We start from the raw sequence: 18,332 nt of genomic DNA, 5'->3' as shown, positions 1-18,332 counted from the left end.
ATCTCGTGATACTTCGAAGACTCTTCCAGGACAACAATGTGCAATCATCCGGACCCAACACTAGGCGCAGATCTATGTACAGATATGAATGTCAGCAGCCCTACATGCCAAGAACAGATGCATACTGGTAAGTAGCATATTCATTTTTTCGCATACGTAGCGCAAAAGCTAACTTGTATAGGAAGCAGCTGGACGATATCCGAAATCAACCTAAAACATTGTTTGAACGTGTTAAATTGCAATCTAACAGGCCACCCATCCCTCTATCAGGGTCTGACCTGCAACCGAACTGTGGAGAACTTTCCACATTCTTCCTTGGAAAAACTGAAAAGATTTAAAGTGACATACAATCTGCAGTGAATCTCCTCCCGGTGCTTTCACATATCAGGCCCGCCACTTGGGGCTGGAGCATCCAGGCTTCACCCCCAAAATGCCTTGTGGAGTTCATTCAGATCCATTGATTAAACTACCATTCTAAAAATCCTATCAACACTGAAACCTTCCAACCACTTCAGCGACCCGCTTCCTTCGGATCTCTTTAGGGAGATTAAAACGTCTCTTCTCCCACTCTGGACCAAAATAGTAAATGCTTCATTACTTCAAAGCACTATACCAGACTGCCTTAAATCCGGACAGATAACACCCCATTCTTAAAAATCCCACTGCGGATCACACTAACCTAAATAATTTCTGCCACATCTCCAACATCCAGACACTTTCAAAGCTCCTTGAGAAATGTGTCTTTACCCAGCTATGCAATCACATCCATCATTTCCATCTCTTAGGTCAATACCAATCTGGCTTCCGTCGGGGCCACAGCACTGAATCAGCCATAACTCACATAGTTGATGACGTGCTGCAAATGCTTGATCATAATGAATCTTTTCTTCTAAACCTCCTTGATCTCTCATCAGCATTCATCAGCATTCAGAATGGTCAAACATGACAGCCTATTTGATTTATTGGAACACAGAAAGGGACTTTTTGGACATGTCCTATACTGGTTTGCCTCTTTCCTCCACAATAGAGCCCAAAAAATAAAGATTAATCATTCCCTATGTAACCCCATGTCTCATTAGGTGTTCCACTCTCTTTAACCTATTCATGGAACCGTTATGCGAAATTCAGGAATTAAACCTCAACTATCGCATGTACGTGGGTGACACCCAACTTTACCTGAAAATCTCCTCCCCTGAAGATATAAGGTCTCTTAACACAACTCTACGAAAGACTCAAAATTGGTTGACCTGCATCCACCTCAAACTAAATACTCCCAAAACAAAATCCTTTTAATTTTAGCACCCACCCCCAAACATTTATTCAACATTGTGGAATGGTTGAAACATCCAACAGGCCTCAATTGCATTCCACATGTAATTGACTCAACAAAATCATTTGAAATAATGCTTGACAAGAACCTGAACATGCAGGAACACATCAGCTCAGCCACCAGAGAAGCTAACTTCCTCAAGAGCATCTTAGGGAAAATTAAACCCTTCCTCCCCTTCGATGACTTTAAATCAGTTGTTCAAGCCCTCGTAATCTCCAGGCTCGACTATGGAAATATAACACTTTCGGGCCTACCAAGATCAAAGTTGACCCCCTTAGGGCCTCCCTTAACTCAGCTGCTAGGCTCATTACCGGATCCAAATGCTACACCCACATCATACCGGATCTTAAATCACTAAACTGACTACCCCTTGAGGCAAGTATTTAACTTAAAATTGCCTGCGTGACGCACACAGCCGTATACTCCAACACCTGAGGTACATTGAGGTACATTGCACAAAAATTGAAGCTATCTTGGGTAGCTAGATCCTAAAGTAGCACTTCCTCCTTACTAATGAAACCACATACATTTAAGAAGAAGACGACTTAAAATCGGGCCTTCTCTGGCACTGCCCAAGAATCTGGAATTCCCTATATTCTGAAATCAGTTAATCCTTCACTGGCTTCTTTAAAAAAACAAGTGAAATTGTTACTGATGAACAAGTAGCTGCTCTAGCTCAAAGGACCTCTACTACTCGGCACTGACAATTCACACTGGCTGTACTTGCGATCTGTTGATCAGCACTATAGCTTGGTATGTTTCTTTATGTGGGACTAGAGGTAGTTCTTCTCCCCGCCCTCGTATCACTACTTCATGTACTGTTATGTTTGTTATTGCTTATTGTATGCTTTGCGTGTTTTTTCTCATCCTGCTCCTGCATAAAGCACTCTGATACCCTCGTGAGTCATGTTCGCGCTATATAAAACTTTAAATAAAGTTTCCATACGAAGGACTTTGTCATTGCACCTCTCCAGAAGTCATTTTCCAAATTTTATTCAACTCTGTTGTTTTGAGCCCAGAAAGCAAATCTTTTCATGGAACCCTCCTTCACAGTACAGTATCTTTCAATGTCTGTAGCCATGGGGGTAATTAAATCTTTTGGTGCAAAGCCATTATTGCCGCTTTCAGTCCTAAGCCTCAAAGTCAAAGCAGTGGGGAGACACGGTTTGATATCTCGCTCCCCCTCTCCAGCAAATCAACCAGAGGTGACCTGTTTATGCCATTAGTTGTGAAGCAGAATCGGCCTCACAGCACATATATGGCTGTAGTTCACCTTGCAGGAAAACTCTCACTCACTCTCACTGTTAGACCTGTCAGCCCTTTGGGTGGTCCCTCCTCATCATTATTTATTTTGTCCCACTTTTGCCTCAAACCCTGTTTGAAGTTTTCCTTTTTGGGAACCACCAGACTTTTTCGTGTTGCTACAGATTCAGGGAGCCATCTTAGCTACCCCTGAAACTTCTGTCTGAGGGCCTGGAGCACAAAATGGTGGCCACCTGTGACATCACCAGCATCCACTGGAACCTACCAGCACCTTCCAGAACATTCCAGGAGCTTCCAGAACCCTGTGACCGTTGGAGGCGGTTTAGAATGTTGGGAGGATAAGAGAGGCAGTTGGCAGTTGGAGCTGGCAGTTGGCACCTGACTGGTGAAGAGAGAGGAGCACAACAGTGAAGGAGGAAGGAGTGAAGCAGCAGGGGTGGAAACTTGTGCCTGGAGTGGGGTCCATAAACCCACCCTTGATACTTGTCCCTACTGATGGATCCCAGCCTATAGCCCTGTGTGGGAAGAAGACAGAAAAACTCATCCTAAGGACCTGAACAGCAGGAACAGGCCTTAGAAGCAGAAAGCAGCAAGATTCTGACCTGAGAACTGGTTTCCCTGGAGTCCGGCGTCGAGTAGCCTGAAGACCTGGAGCCCGAGGTGGAGAAGCGGCGCTGACTGAAGTAGCAGACGTCGTACCCGGAGCCGCCTGAGGTCGTGAGAGGGCGCCGACGGGGGTCGAGAGGAATACCAGAGGTCGAGGAGGAAGTGAACCGAGGTCGAGCGAGCGGCGTCATCGGAGGAGTGAAGTCCGCCCTCCGGAGTCGTCGGAGACCGAGGTAGAGGAGCACCGGAGGTCGGGAGTGAGGATCGCACTCCGGAGTCGCCCGGAACCTGTGAGGAGGAGCACCGGAGGTCGGGGGTGAGGATCGCACCCCGGAGTCGCCGGAAGTCGACATCGAGGCCAGGCCGGCCGACGTCATCGGAGCCGAGAGCGCCATCGGACCGGAGCCGCCCGAAGTCGGCATCGTGAAGAGACTGCCCAACGCCGTCGAATCGGAGGTCGAGATCGAACCGAGGCCACCGACATCGGACCGGAACCGCCTACCGGCGTCGACAAAGAACTGACACTGTGCCGAGGCCGCCGAGACCGAACCGGAACCGCCTCACGGCGTCGACACGACTCCAGCGGCGTCGGAACATCAGAAAAAGGGCAGTAAGTGGAGTAGAGGGCGCCTAAGGCCCTGTGGAGACCTGAGAGACTGCTCTAAGGGGCTAGGGAGGTGCTGAAACCCACCTGACTGTGCCTGGGGTGAACTGGGACTGACCTAGAGAGGTTGTGTGGAGAAGGGAAGCCAGGGCATTGGTATTCCCCCCTTTGATCTACCTCAGTTTAGGCCTCAGCCTTGTCCCAGCCAGGGAGTTGCCCCCCCCTCAAGCCTTCCACAACCCTACAAGCTGTGCCTGGGCCAAATCAGCCCATAAGAATTGAAGTGTCATCTGATTATATGAGGGTTGCTGTATACTTTTAATTATTTATTGGGGGTACTGTATTTATTGAGTTTTTACCTATTTATTGCTGCACTATATTTATAGGTCCACAGGACTGGATGGTGTACGATATTTATTGGTACAGTATTTATTGCCTCAAAGTATTTAATTGTCTGTATATATTGCACTTGTATTTATGCCCTGTTATTTATGATCACCCCTATTTATTCCATCAAACAGCCAATATTTATTTGACCTGCACTATTTAAAATTGTATATTGTGATTGTCTTATTTATTTTTCCAATCCGCAACTAAGAGAAAAAGATAAAGAAGAATATTTTCATAATTTTTACGGTGTAGAGTCGTTTTTGGAACGGATGCACGCATGGTTATTGTATGGGTATATTGTATGCTTAGCACTGCGCCTGTTTCCTGACCACTCGAGCCAAGCTACCCCATTGTGTTGGGAAGGTCCATCACCACCCTGCGGAGTGGGAGTGGGGCTGTTTCCAACATAAATTGGTATTCAGTGGTGGGATAGAGCTGTGCCTACATATACTCAACAATAACTGTGGGTAGTCCATAGGCCTACACCGGGAGTTTTCTCACAGCGGCCTTCCAAATTGTGGGTTTTTGTTTTTTCCAAATTTACTCTGGTGGTGGGAGGAGGTATTACTAAAGGTACCCCCTGCATTGTTACTGCACAAAACCTGTCCTCTAACCTGAGTGGGCAAGATGGAGTTTGTACTGGAAGATTTAGAAACGTACACTGTGGCCCAACTCAGGGAGTTTTGCCAGCGGGAGGGGGTGTACTGTCCCCCAGGAGCAAAGAAGGGTGCACTCCAAACCAGCTTAAGGGCTTGGGGGGAGGCACGCCGAGAAAGCAAGGCTGAGGAGGAAGACAGGGATGGAGAGCCTAACCCCGAGGGGGCTGGTATGTACCAACCTGAGGTGGGGAACCTGTCAGCAGGGCCCAGGACACTTTCTAGGAAGGGCAGCACTGTCTCTAGCGGGGGCTTATCCAGCGTGGAGTTAGCAGATCGGAGAGAGAAAAGACAGCTCACATGGGATTTAGCAAAGCTGGAGAAGGAGGAACAGAGGTTGGCTCATGAGACGGAGAAAGAGAGGATGGCTCATGAGATAAGACTGAAAGAGATAGAGCTTCAGATCCTAAGAATAGGGGCACAACCTGTTCCTTATGGTGGCAGCCAAAACCAAGAGGTCACCAGGGAATCCAAACCTTACCTGCCAAAGGACATAGTAGCTAGCTATGGGGCGGGTGACGACATCGCCAAGTGGCTAGCAGCCTATGAGGTCTCGTTGAGGGCCCATGGGGTTCCAGTGAAGTACTGGGGAGGGGGATTGTATAAGTACATGCCTCCAGCTGGTAGGGATGCTTTATTGGCCCTCGAAGAGGATGAGCAGACCCACTACCCCACCATGAAACTGGCGCTCATCAGAAAGTTTGGACTAACACCTGAAAAGTACAGACAGAAGTTCAGGGGTAGTCACAAGCTGGGCACACAGAATTGGGTGGACTTCCTGGACTATGCAAAGAAGGCACTGGAAGGTTGGATTCAGGGCAGTGAAGTAAGGAACTACGAGGAGCTGTTTGACCTAGTACTGAAGGAACACCTACTCGAGAAATGTTTCCCTGAACTGCGGCAACACCTGGTGGATAGCAAGCTGACCAGCCCCCGGAAGCTTGCTGAGGAGGCGGACATTTGGGCTAGTACCCGGGTGTCCACAAGGGGGACTGGAGGGGATACCCAAAAGGCCGGACAGGGCGCCCCCCAGAAGAAGGAAGGAGGGGAAAAGAAAAAGGAGTTCTCCAAAGGCCCCCAAAATAACTTCCAAGGGAAGGGAACAGGATTCACCTCTAAGGCTAACCCACCCAGAAACCCTAATCCTGGCCAGAGTCAGCAGCCAAGGGTTGTCCATTGCTATGAGTGCGGTGGCGTTGGACACTATAAAGGAGATCCGAAGTGTCAGAAACGATCACCCCCTCCCACTGGAGGAAAGCCCCCCGGAGTAGCTAGTGTAGTGCTCGGGGAGGAGATGCCCTTAACTAAGGGAAGGGAGTGGGCGGGTGTCACTTTAGTGTCCCTGGGAGAACGGGAGATGGTTCCTAAGATCCAGGTGCCCGCAAATACCGCAAAGTATGGGCAGTGGATCACCATCAACGGCCAAAGAGGGGAGGCTCTGAGAGACACAGGAGCCAGTATGACTATGGTGCGTAGCCAGCTGGTGTCTCCAGAGCAGGTAATTCCCGATGTACTCCACCCAGCCGCGATGGCTGACGGCAGAACAGGTCACTATCCAGTGGCCGAGGTTCCCTTTGAATGGGGGGGGGTTGCAGGTTCACTTCGAGTTGCCGTAAGCCCTGCCGTGCCAGTCGATTGTCTGCTGGGCAATGACATGGAGCACAACGCTTGGAAGGAGGTGGAATACCGGACTCACACCGAGATGCTGGGTACACCTGACTGGGCCTGTGTTAGCACAAGGTCCGTGACTACCCGAAGAGGGAGTTCATTCCGGCTGGAGCCTGGAACAAAGGCCCAGCCAGCTGCCAGTCAAGGGAAGAACCGAGGACAGGAGGAGCCTGCCTCGGCGTCTCCACCCCGTCGGACGGATAGGCCACCGGAGGTGGTGGACCAGGAGTCTGCGGAGGGGGACGTTACCAACCTGGAGGACCTACCCATCCCGGCCGAGTGGCACGTGGAGGGAGGCCCGTCCAGGGAGGAATTCTGCCAGGGCCAGAGGGAGTGCCCTACCCTTGAGGGGCTGAGGCGACAGGCCGAAGCCCAGGCAGCAGGGAACGTTGAAGGGAACTACAGTGTTTACTGGGAGGATGGCCTCCTCTACAGTGAACCCAAGGCACCCCTACATGGATCGTCACGAGCCTTGGTAGTTCCTCAACGTTATCGAGCCTTCCTTTTAGAGTTGGCTCACGAGATCCCCTTGGCAGGACACCTGGGGCAAGACAAGACCTTCGCCCGTCTTGTCCCACACTTTTATTGGCCTCAGATGAAAGTGTCGTCCGATACCTACTGCCGGACATGTGTGTCTTGCCAAGCCAGTGGGAAAACAGGGGTGAAGCTGAAAGCTCCCCTGGAACCACTTCCTGTCGTTAGCACCCCCTTTGAAAGGGTGGGCATCGACATTGTGGGTCCGTTAGATCCACCAACATCAGCTGGTCACAGGTTTATCCTAGTCCTGGTGGATCATGCCACACGGTACCCAGAGGCAATACCTCTGAGGACCATAACAGCACCTGTTGTGGCTAGGGCCCTGATGGGAATCTTTACCCGAGTGGGTTTTCCCAAGGAAGTTGTGTCCGACAGGGGGACCAACTTCATGTCAGCATATATGCGGGCAATGTGGAAGGAGTGTGGAGTGACCTACCGGTTCACCACTCCTTACCACCCCCAGACCAATGGTCTGGTGGAGAGGTTTAACAAAACCTTGAAGGGCATGATCAGAAGTCTGCCTGAAAGCCTGCGGAGGAAATGGGACGTCCTCCTACCCTGTTTACTTTTTTCTTACAGGGAAGTGCCACAGAAGAGAGTGGGCTTCAGCCCCTTCGAGCTTCTGTATGGGCACCCTGTACGTGGACCTCTTAACCTGGTGAGAGACGGATGGGAAAGAACTCCCAGAAAGCTCCCCCAGGATGTGGTGAGCTACATGCTGGCCTTCCGGAGCCAAATGGCTAAGTTGTGGAAGCAAGCTTCTGACAACCTGGAAGCCAGCCAAGCAGTGATGAAGGCGTGGTATGACCACAACGCTCACCCGGTGGAGTTGGAGCCTGGCCAGAAGGTGTGGGTGATCGAACCCGGAGAGCTTAGTGCCCTCCAGGATCGCTGGTCAGGACCCTTTGAGGTGTTGGAGAAGAAGGGTAAGGCTACCTACTTGGTGGACCTGAAGACCCCTCGTCAGCCCCTGCGGGTGCTGCATGCCAACCGCCTCAAACCCCACCACGAGAGGCCCGAAGTCATCTTGATGATGGTGACTGACGGAGGAGAGGACGTGGAAAGCGAGCCTCTCCCTGATCTGTTTGCGTCTCAAGAGAAGGATGGGTCGGTGGAGGGAGTGATTCTCTCCCCATCTCTAACTCCTGAACAGCAGGAGGACTGTCGCCAGGTCCTGGGGCAGTACTCTTCGTTGTTCTCCCTTGTCCCGGGTAGGACTCACCTGTGCGTCCATGACGTGGACACAGGAGACAGCCCACCTGTGAAGTCCAAGATCTACCGGATGTCAGACAAGGTGAAGGCCAGCATTCATAGTGAAGTCACTAAGATGCTGGAGCTAGGAGTGATTGAACCTTCTAGCAGCCCCTGGTCCAGTCCGGTGGTGTTAGTACCGAAAGCTGCACCACCGGGTGCCCAACCAGAACTGAGGTTCTGTGTGGACTACCGGGGACTGAATTCAGTGACAAAAACTGATGCTCATCCGATCCCTAGGGCGGATGAATTGATTGACCGGCTGGGAGCTGCCCAATATCTAAGTACCTTTGACCTTACTTCAGGGTACTGGCAGATCTCTTTGACTGATGGAGCGAGGGAAAGGTCAGCCTTCTCCACGCCCGATGGCCACTACCAGTTCTGTGTGATGCCCTTTGGGCTCAAGAACGCACCTGCCACGTTTCAGCGCCTGGTAAACCAGATCCTCACCGGAATGGAGAGTTTCTCTGCTGCTTATCTGGATGACATAGCCGTCTTCAGTAACAACTGGGAGGATCACTTGCGTCACCTGCAAGCTGTTCTCCAGGCCCTGAGACAAGCTGGATTGACGATCAAGGCCAGCAAGTGCCAGATCGGGCAGGGGTCGGTAGTGTACCTTGGACACTTGGTGGGTAGGGGAACGGTGCAACCCCTCCAGGCGAAGATCGAGGCCATCATGGCCTGGGAACCCCCCAAGACACAGACTGAGGTCCGAGCATTTTTGGGCCTCACGGGATACTATCGCCGCTTCGTGAAGGGGTACGGTACCATCGTAGCCCCTCTCACGGAGCTCACGTCCAAGAAACAACCTCGACGGGTAGTCTGGACGGAGGCTTGTCAGCAAGCCTTTGAGAGATTGAAGAAAGCCATGTGCGAGGCCCCGGTCTTAAGGGCCCCAGACTTTTCCAAGAAGTTCATTGTCCAGACAGATGCATCAGAACATGGCATTGGGGCAGTGTTATCGCAACTCAACGAAGAGGGCCTGGATCAACCCGTGGTCTTCCTATCCCGGAGACTACTTCCCAGGGAACAGAAGTGGAGTGCAATAGAGCGCGAAGCCTTTGCAGTGGTATGGGCTCTGAAGAAGTTGCGGCCATACCTGTTTGGAACGCACTTCCTGGTTCAGACCGACCACAGACCCCTTCGTTGGCTGATGCAAATGAAGGGGGAGAATCCCAAGTTGTTGAGGTGGTCTATTTCCCTACAAGGGATGGACTTTCAGGTGGAACATCGGCCTGGAGTGGACCACGCCAATGCAGACGGTCTCTCAAGGTATTTCCGCCTTAGTGATGAGAACTCCCAAGGGGTTGGGTAGCTCTCCCCACTTTCAGCTGGGGGGGACGCGTGTTAGACCTGTCAGCCCTTTGGGTGGTCCCTCCTCATCATTATTTATTTTGTCCCACTTTTGCCTCAAACCCTGTTTGAAGTTTTCCTTTTTGGGAACCACCAGACTTTTTCGTGTTGCTACAGATTCAGGGAGCCATCTTAGCTACCCCTGAAACTTCTGTCTGAGGGCCTGGAGCACAAAATGGTGGCCACCTGTGACATCACCAGCATCCACTGGAACCTACCAGCACCTTCCAGAACATTCCAGGAGCTTCCAGAACCCTGTGACCGTTGGAGGCGGTTTAGAATGTTGGGAGGACAAGAGAGGCAGTTGGCAGTTGGAGCTGGCAGTTGGCACCTGACTGGTGAAGAGAGAGGAGCACAACAGTGAAGGAGGAAGGAGTGAAGCAGCAGGGGTGGAAACTTGTGCCTGGAGTGGGGTCCATAAACCCACCCTTGATACTTGTCCCTACTGATGGATCCCAGCCTATAGCCCTGTGTGGGAAGAAGACAGAAAAACTCATCCTAAGGACCTGAACAGCAGGAACAGGCCTTAGAAGCAGAAAGCAGCAAGATTCTGACCTGAGAACTGGTTTCCCTGGAGTCCGGCGTCGAGTAGCCTGAAGACCTGGAGCCCGAGGTGGAGAAGCGGCGCTGACTGAAGTAGCAGACGTCGTACCCGGAGCCGCCTGAGGTCGTGAGAGGGCGCCGACGGGGGTCGAGAGGAATACCAGAGGTCGAGGAGGAAGTGAACCGAGGTCGAGCGAGCGGCGTCATCGGAGGAGTGAAGTCCGCCCTCCGGAGTCGTCGGAGACCGAGGTAGAGGAGCACCGGAGGTCGGGAGTGAGGATCGCACTCCGGAGTCGCCCGGAACCTGTGAGGAGGAGCACCGGAGGTCGGGGGTGAGGATCGCACCCCGGAGTCGCCGGAAGTCGACATCGAGGCCAGGCCGGCCGACGTCATCGGAGCCGAGAGCGCCATCGGACCGGAGCCGCCCGAAGTCGGCATCGTGAAGAGACTGCCCGACGCCGTCGAATCGGAGGTCGAGATCGAACCGAGGCCACCGACATCGGACCGGAACCGCCTACCGGCGTCGACAAAGAACTGACACTGTGCCGAGGCCGCCGAGACCGAACCGGAACCGCCTCACGGCGTCGACACGACTCCAGCGGCGTCGGAACATCAGAAAAAGGGCAGTAAGTGGAGTAGAGGGCGCCTAAGGCCCTGTGGAGACCTGAGAGACTGCTCTAAGGGGCTAGGGAGGTGCTGAAACCCACCTGACTGTGCCTGGGGTGAACTGGGACTGACCTAGAGAGGTTGTGTGGAGAAGGGAAGCCAGGGCATTGGTATTCCCCCCTTTGATCTACCTCAGTTTAGGCCTCAGCCTTGTCCCAGCCAGGGAGTTGCCCCCCCCTCAAGCCTTCCACAACCCTACAAGCTGTGCCTGGGCCAAATCAGCCCATAAGAATTGAAGTGTCATCTGATTATATGAGGGTTGCTGTATACTTTTAATTATTTATTGGGGGTACTGTATTTATTGAGTTTTTACCTATTTATTGCTGCACTATATTTATAGGTCCACAGGACTGGATGGTGTACGATATTTATTGGTACAGTATTTATTGCCTCAAAGTATTTAATTGTCTGTATATATTGCACTTGTATTTATGCCCTGTTATTTATGATCACCCCTATTTATTCCATCAAACAGCCAATATTTATTTGACCTGCACTATTTAAAATTGTATATTGTGATTGTCTTATTTATTTTTCCAATCCGCAACTAAGAGAAAAAGATAAAGAAGAATATTTTCATAATTTTTACGGTGTAGAGTCGTTTTTGGAACGGATGCACGCATGGTTATTGTATGGGTATATTGTATGCTTAGCACTGCGCCTGTTTCCTGACCACTCGAGCCAAGCTACCCCATTGTGTTGGGAAGGTCCACCACCACCCTGCGGAGTGGGAGTGGGGCTGTTTCCAACACTCACACCCTCTCTTATGCTGCTGAGATTTGTACGACCATTAGTATGTCCTTACAGTACTGTCATCATGCCAACACAAATCTCAATAGTATTCGCCTTGAATAGACAAATGTCCAGCCTCCCGAAGTTAAGGGAGCAGTCATTCGAATGGATTGGTGTGGGGAATCACCGCATAATCTAGAAATTGGGGGCATGGTTTTGTAGTGCTATCCTGAGTCCGAGCGAGATAGGTCTTTTTTTAAGTAACTTATTTTTTTTCTGTAAAGTTCTGGTAACCACTGTGCAGTTGCCACTGAATTTTTTATACCACACCTTTCCGGACCCGGTGCCTCTGCGTGAACCAGCCTCCTGTCACAGAATCATTGGGGCATCCGCTACCTTCCCATAACATTTGATGAACATGTAGGCTGGGGTCTTCATGAAGAACTGGATTTTGCAGTTGATGATAAAATGTATACTCCTCGGGACAGTTCGTTGGCTGTTTTGATTTGTCACCAGTTGACATTGATGCACTCCATTCTATCCCATTACTGGAATAAGCATGGCCCTTAAACAGATTGCTAATCCCTTTGGTAGCTCACGTCGACTATCAACATTAAAAAAGATATCGGACTGGACAATCCAGTACAGTAGTAACTAGTTATGTGGACTACAGTCGTGAGAAATATAAAGGGACCAGAGCTGCAGACCATGAGACTAGCGTACCATGAGACGTGACAAAATATGATATAGCAGGTGGATTGGTTGATCTGGTCGGGGGAGAAGAAATGGGGATAGAGATTGTGGCATTTTGCTAGTCCTACTGAAGCTGTGGCTTCCTCTATGTACTCTTTAACCATGGGTTTTAGTCTCTGCCCTAACCAAGTTTTCAGCACTCCAACTTTGCAGTAGTCTTCAACCTCTGTATGGAGCCTCTGCATCTGTAGTTTTATTTTTGTTTGTGAGTAGAGGATGCTTGTTTGCTAAGAAAAGAAAATAAGAGTACATGGTCTCAGAGTGTAGACTCCCAATGATAAGCAGCTTCTTAAACTCTGCCTTGCATTCAGTCAGTCCTGGATGTCTGCTGTGTAATTAAGAATCCCTCTTATTAAAGTGGAGTATGTCCTAGTAATGCTTCATGAAGCCATAAATCCTGGAATGGCTTTCAGCAATCGACCGCTGATGTCCTCGCCCATCAAATGCACCAATCCCTTAAATTATACATACATTCCAAGCTGACCTCAAAATAACACATTTCAGAAGCAAATAATATTATCTCAAGCTCTCGGTTTTCTTTTCTTCACCAGATCACACCATACTAATTTGCTTTATGTTCCGAGTCATTGTACAGACCCTCTTCTTTTCTCCCATGGGGTGAAATACCCCTACTAGTCAGTCTAGCCTCCACGAAAAGGTAAGCTGTCTCCCAAGCAACAACCTACCTCATCATAGGTCAAACAAACTTTACTCATCGGATCCCCATTTGAACTAATCTGTGCCTTTTTTTCTGTTTCTCTTTTTCATTAGCTACAGTGTTTATTAGGCCATGACAACCAGACTAGTTGGACAACAAACTTCTCTCTTGGGCTACTGCCAATCCTTAGTCTAGCTCGAAATTCAGTTTGATATGTTAGGAAGCCTTCTGAGAGTGCCCTCATGCTCTGGAATGACCTTTGCCTAGCTGTCACAGTGGCTCATATCCATTCTGAAATAGAGGAAAGAATTAAAACTAGTCTGTTGCAAACTTCCTTTAAAGGCCACCTGAACGAGCCTGAACCTTAATCTGTCAGCCTACCAGCCCTTGGATCATGCCCCTCAAGTGCAGTTTAAATGTATATTTTGATCTCGCCCCCATATGTCTGCTTCCTTAATTCTCTGCTGCTAATCCCCAAATATATTTCAGAACTTTGTGTTGCGTATTGTTCTTAACTGTCAGAGTGTAAATCTATATATGGATGCCTTCATAAAAATAAGAATCTTAAAATGCTGTCACTCTGCTCATCTTTAAAGTACATTTTAGTGCTAGATACAAACGGGAAATGTCTGCAGTGGTAAGTGCAAAAACAGTAAGTTCTTCCTGGATGGAAAGCATAAATGTGGTAGAAAGAAAGTTGTAGTTCACACTAAATTAACTTACGTGTGTAAGTATGGAAAGGGAAGTCCTGTGAATTTCGTATACAAAATACTGGCAGCTGTGGGTTTATTATGCTGAGAAGTTTGCTACCAAACTTCCCAGTTTTCAGTAAAGCCATCATGTAGCTGTAGAGTTTGTAATGACAAACACCCAGCCCAAGTACTCAAAATGGCTTCACTGCACTTGCCATGTCTATGAATGGCACAGACACTGTAGTGGCATTTTGCTTATGTGGCTATGCCCTACCTGTGATATGGTGCACTCTGCCTTACGGCTGTAAGGCCTGCTAAAGAGGTGACTGACCCATTCCACAGGCAATGTTGTGTGCCATGTCGACTCTTTAGTTTGGTCTGCACCAAAGTACGCAGCCTGCAATGGCAGTGTGTGGGTGTTAAGGTGAGGGGTCGCTGAAGGTGGCATAATACATGCTGCAGCCCTCAGAGGCCCTCTCTGGTCACAAGGCCCTTGGTACCATGGATACCTTTCATAAAGGACGCACATTTGGCCCAGAGGTATGCCAATGTGGAAAGAAAGGAACAGTTTTGGGAAAGAACACAGGTGCTAGGGCCTTGTTAGCAGGGTCCCAGCACACAGTCCAGTTGCTATCCAGCAAAACGTTAAAGGGTAACCGTGCAAAAAGGAACACTTTCCTCTACCATTACTGCATTAGTAATAACTATATTGCACTTGGTGAGGTCCTCCTGGTGTGTAATTTATGCTACCTTCTTTTTCTCCCATGCAGGACAACCCTCCATATGACAAAGGAGCCTTCAGGATTGAAATCAACTTTCCAGCAGAGTACCCATTCAAACCACCTAAGATCAATTTTAAGACAAAAATCTACCACCCAAATATCGATGAAAAAGGCCAGGTTTGCCTACCAGTAATTAGTGCAGAAAACTGGAAGCCAGCTACCAAAACCGATCAAGGTAAGCCATAGAATATCAGTCTACTTTGGAACCTATCGTTCTAGGTTTGTACTAAAGATTGCGGTGATTTGTTCTGTTGCTTATATTCTCCGCCTTCAGCAAAACCAGCATTTTAACCCATTGATGTCTCCGTAGGGGAGAGTAAATATTTTACTGTGGTATTTTACGTTGTTGATTTGAAACTAGACCTGTACCTTTATTTGTGCATTTAGAGGTAATGGACAAATCGGTCTCTGCAGTGTGCGAGCAAGTTGGAGAATCATTTTAAGGATTAACCCATATCCCTTTCCAGTTACGTCTTCACTGCCTGCAACATAAATTAAATGGGTTGTCTTGTAGAGCATTTTGCTTTGAAGGGAACTAGAATGGCATTGGCGGACTGTAAGCAAACTTCTGCCAAATAATGGGAGTTATATAATGTATACCAAATGCTAGGCAAAACAGTTAATTTTCAGGCCTCAATGGAATTTTCTAACGTTTGGAGTGCAGGTCCCATCACTCTTTGAGACAAAGGCTGGACCCTGATAAATGCCTATATTTCCTCCTGAATCCATTAGTCTTTTGCTGGGTAGAGCAAGAAACTCGTCTTGGTTGTCTTGTTAGAAAATATAGTGACATTTATTTTGTAAAGTAGTTGTGCATCACCTTATGTGGAGTGTGGGTAGTCTTTTTATCCAACACATCAACCAAGCTTCAAAACATGGAATCATACCCAGCATGGGCTGGTGGGATAGTATTAACCACATAATGTACACTGTGATGTTACATACTAGGGCGTTGTAGAAAGTTTGATCCATTTTTGCAAAGGGTGGGAATGTTTTGGATATCTGTTAAGATCTCCCAACTAGGGATGACCGTGTTCCTTAGAGATTACTATCTACTGTTAAAGGATACAGAGATCCTGTATTCATTAATAGCATTGATCTGCTGAGGCCAGACATGAAGAAGCAGAGACCAGAATCTACCGGACAATAGTATAGCAGTTGTGGGCATTGAACTGCAACAACTGATCCATTATTCATATTGAGATATGTTCTGCATTTAGTATTTGAAGCCCAAAAAGTTGGTGGTCGTGTTCGTTTAAAATGATATATTCTCAACTCAAATCAGTTTTGGTCAGCAGAAGGAACCATTGAAGCATTTAAAGACATGATAGTAAAGTACCAAAATAACAGGCAAGTGGAGTTTATTCTGGTCTGTGGGAACAAAGGATAACACAATGAACCCAGCTGATAGTGACCAATTACTTGGCTGGATAATTATGATGCATTGTTTGGCACATGGTTGTTAAATCTGTGGTTGAGCTGGGAGTGCGGAGTCCAAAATAAGTACATCTGTTTGTGGCGGACTTAGATTCACAATCTCTCCTTGTTGACAGCTTTTGAGCCATTTTTCCAGGAATACTTGGGATTAATGCAGTTGCTCATGCCTGTACATATTCGTTAAAGTTCCTTATATTAAAAGTACTTGAAGTATGTCTTAGATTAAGGCCAGACTGACACTTTTTCCCGCCTCTTATCTTTCTACAGTTATCCAGTCCCTTATAGCGCTGGTAAACGACCCCCAACCTGAGCACCCTCTGCGGGCTGACCTAGCTGAAGAATACTCAAAAGACCGTAAAAAATTCTGTAAGAACGCTGAAGAGTTTACAAAGAAATATGGCGAAAAGCGACCAGTGAACTAAGTTCTGACGCAGTGGCGTTAATAAAAATTGAAAAAAAGGGAAAAAAAAAGAAGAAAAAATGTGACTGAAGACCGGGAGCAGTGTACTATGGATGTCCACCCTTTGCCAAGCAGGATCCTGGAGCATGGACGAGTGCCACCATTTCATGTTATCTTGTGGCTTTTACTAACATTCTACAGTTTTCTTAACCCAAAATGTGGTATAGATAACTTGTAGAGAAAGGATTAAAATTGAGATGTTCTAGTTATGCTCTTTGTTTAAAAATCACTGCTTGAATTTACTTTAAAAGGATGTTGCTTCTTTTCTTGTCGAAATTTATCAGAAATCTTACTCATTCTGCCCATAAGGTAAAAAAAAAAAGTTGTGGCTGTTATTTCATTTGCCTCTCACCTCCTCACAGTTCCCACACTTACTATAATTTGATTTTTATCCTCTTGCCCGTCCCTGAATCCGTCTTAGAGAGAGATCAGTCGTAAAGGGGAAAAAATGGTTGTGTTCACGGACCCGGTTTCCTTTCATCTCTCTTTCAATGTTGCACTGTGCTTCGTGGGACTTGGTTGCAAGTTCTCCTTAACTTCAGTTTGTAACATAATAAAAAACATAAAAAAAGTAATAAATAAGCCAGTTTTTCTGTTTATCCTAGGTAATGTTAAACAAGAAAGCCATGTCTGTTGGTATTGGATTTCAAACTGTGTTGCCCACTGTCGGCTATTTATACTGAGTGTGGTAGCAACTTTGAGGGAGATGCTCATTGTAGAAGACTGATGTCAAGCACCTCAAAGAGAATGTTTAGTTATCCCTGCCATTTACTTGCAGCCACGAAGGATACAAGGCAACTTTTTCTTGCCAGTGCTTCCGGTATGCTAGAACCTCATTTACTTGTAGCTTATTTGAAGGTAAACCAAGACGTCATGTTTTAAAGCAGTTCATTCTAATACTACAGTCCCTGATAAAGTGTGGATCAAGGGGGCATTCAGTGTGGCAAAGACAATTTTAGTATGTTTTATTGAGTGTCAGTGCTTTCTATGCCATTGTGCAGAACAGACTTTGCCAGTTGTTGCACCAGTGAGTTTGGTTTTCTTACAACCTATTGTGGATCCGATCACATGCAACTGATAATTTTGCTATTCCCAACTGTGTGTAGAACCCCGAGCAGTCTTCTGAAAATAATTGGAGTGAATACCTCCATGGAGAGAGCTTTTCACGGTTCTTGTTGAAGACTGGAAGGTGTTCAAAAGGGTAGGAGTCTGAAACTAGATTTTTTGTGACTTACGAGCAGAGGGAGAACTCCGGATTAACATGTGTGGTGTTTGGAGACAAGAACATGGGTAGAGTAGGCATGCCAGTAAATTTGCAGGAATGTATTTTCATTTGTACACCCTCCTTTTTGTGGATACCTAACTTATTTTTGACTCCTAAAGAACTCCCGCAAGTCTCATCTCGCGGCTGCCAAAATATTCTTTGTCCGGTATTTGCACGTCTATATCGGTTCCTTTCATCTAACCTCTGCTTAATTCTGCCATCCGGCTTTCTTTCCTTCCCACCTGATTGTGAACACCTGCAGCGTCTGGGAAAACCTCAATGAAGCTATTTTTAAACATTTTATGAGTAAACCTATCACCATTGGCCTTCTGCATGCCAAGGTACCCGCTTTACCCAATTGTTACTAATAACTTCTGCTTTTTTTCACCTATCAACAGGAATGCTGGTATCAATGTATCTTATGTGCTTCTACTGTTCTAGGCATTACGTTTTCAATATGGCGGGTTCCATTTCTGGAGTGCTCTTCCATTGTTGAACTGACTTGATAGGGTTAAAATGTAAACCTTGCAATTGGCATTTTGGCTTCCTCGTGGTGGAAAAGGTAATAACATGCATTACCCTGGAACTCTACATTAGGACTGCAATGGAAAGTAGCATATCACTTGGCTAGATAATGGCTTTAATGTATTTATGTAAGCAGGCTCTACTTTGCAATGTGATCAGTGT

The 18,332-nt window shown here is 47.7% G+C and overlaps 1 protein-coding gene across 1 annotated transcript in view; it reads left to right on the top strand.

Annotated features, from left to right (window-relative positions):
- UBE2L3 (ubiquitin conjugating enzyme E2 L3) overlaps positions 1-16,963 on the top strand; it is a 96,365-nt gene extending 79,402 nt beyond the window's left edge. The window contains exons 3-4 of the mRNA XM_085636431.1: positions 14,473-14,659; positions 16,189-16,963. Of these exons, the coding sequence (XP_085492557.1) occupies positions 14,473-14,659; positions 16,189-16,343 (342 nt within the window). The 3' untranslated portion in view covers positions 16,344-16,963. The remainder of the gene's footprint in view (positions 1-14,472; positions 14,660-16,188) is intronic.
- Positions 16,964-18,332: the final 1,369 nt, after the last annotated feature.

The sequence above is a fragment of the Triturus cristatus genome, chromosome 11, assembly GCF_964204655.1.
Source record: "Triturus cristatus chromosome 11, aTriCri1.1, whole genome shotgun sequence".
Lineage (NCBI taxonomy): Eukaryota > Metazoa > Chordata > Amphibia > Caudata > Salamandridae > Triturus > Triturus cristatus.
Note: the sequence above shows the minus strand (reverse complement) of the source record. Positions and strands in the feature narration are given on the sequence as shown.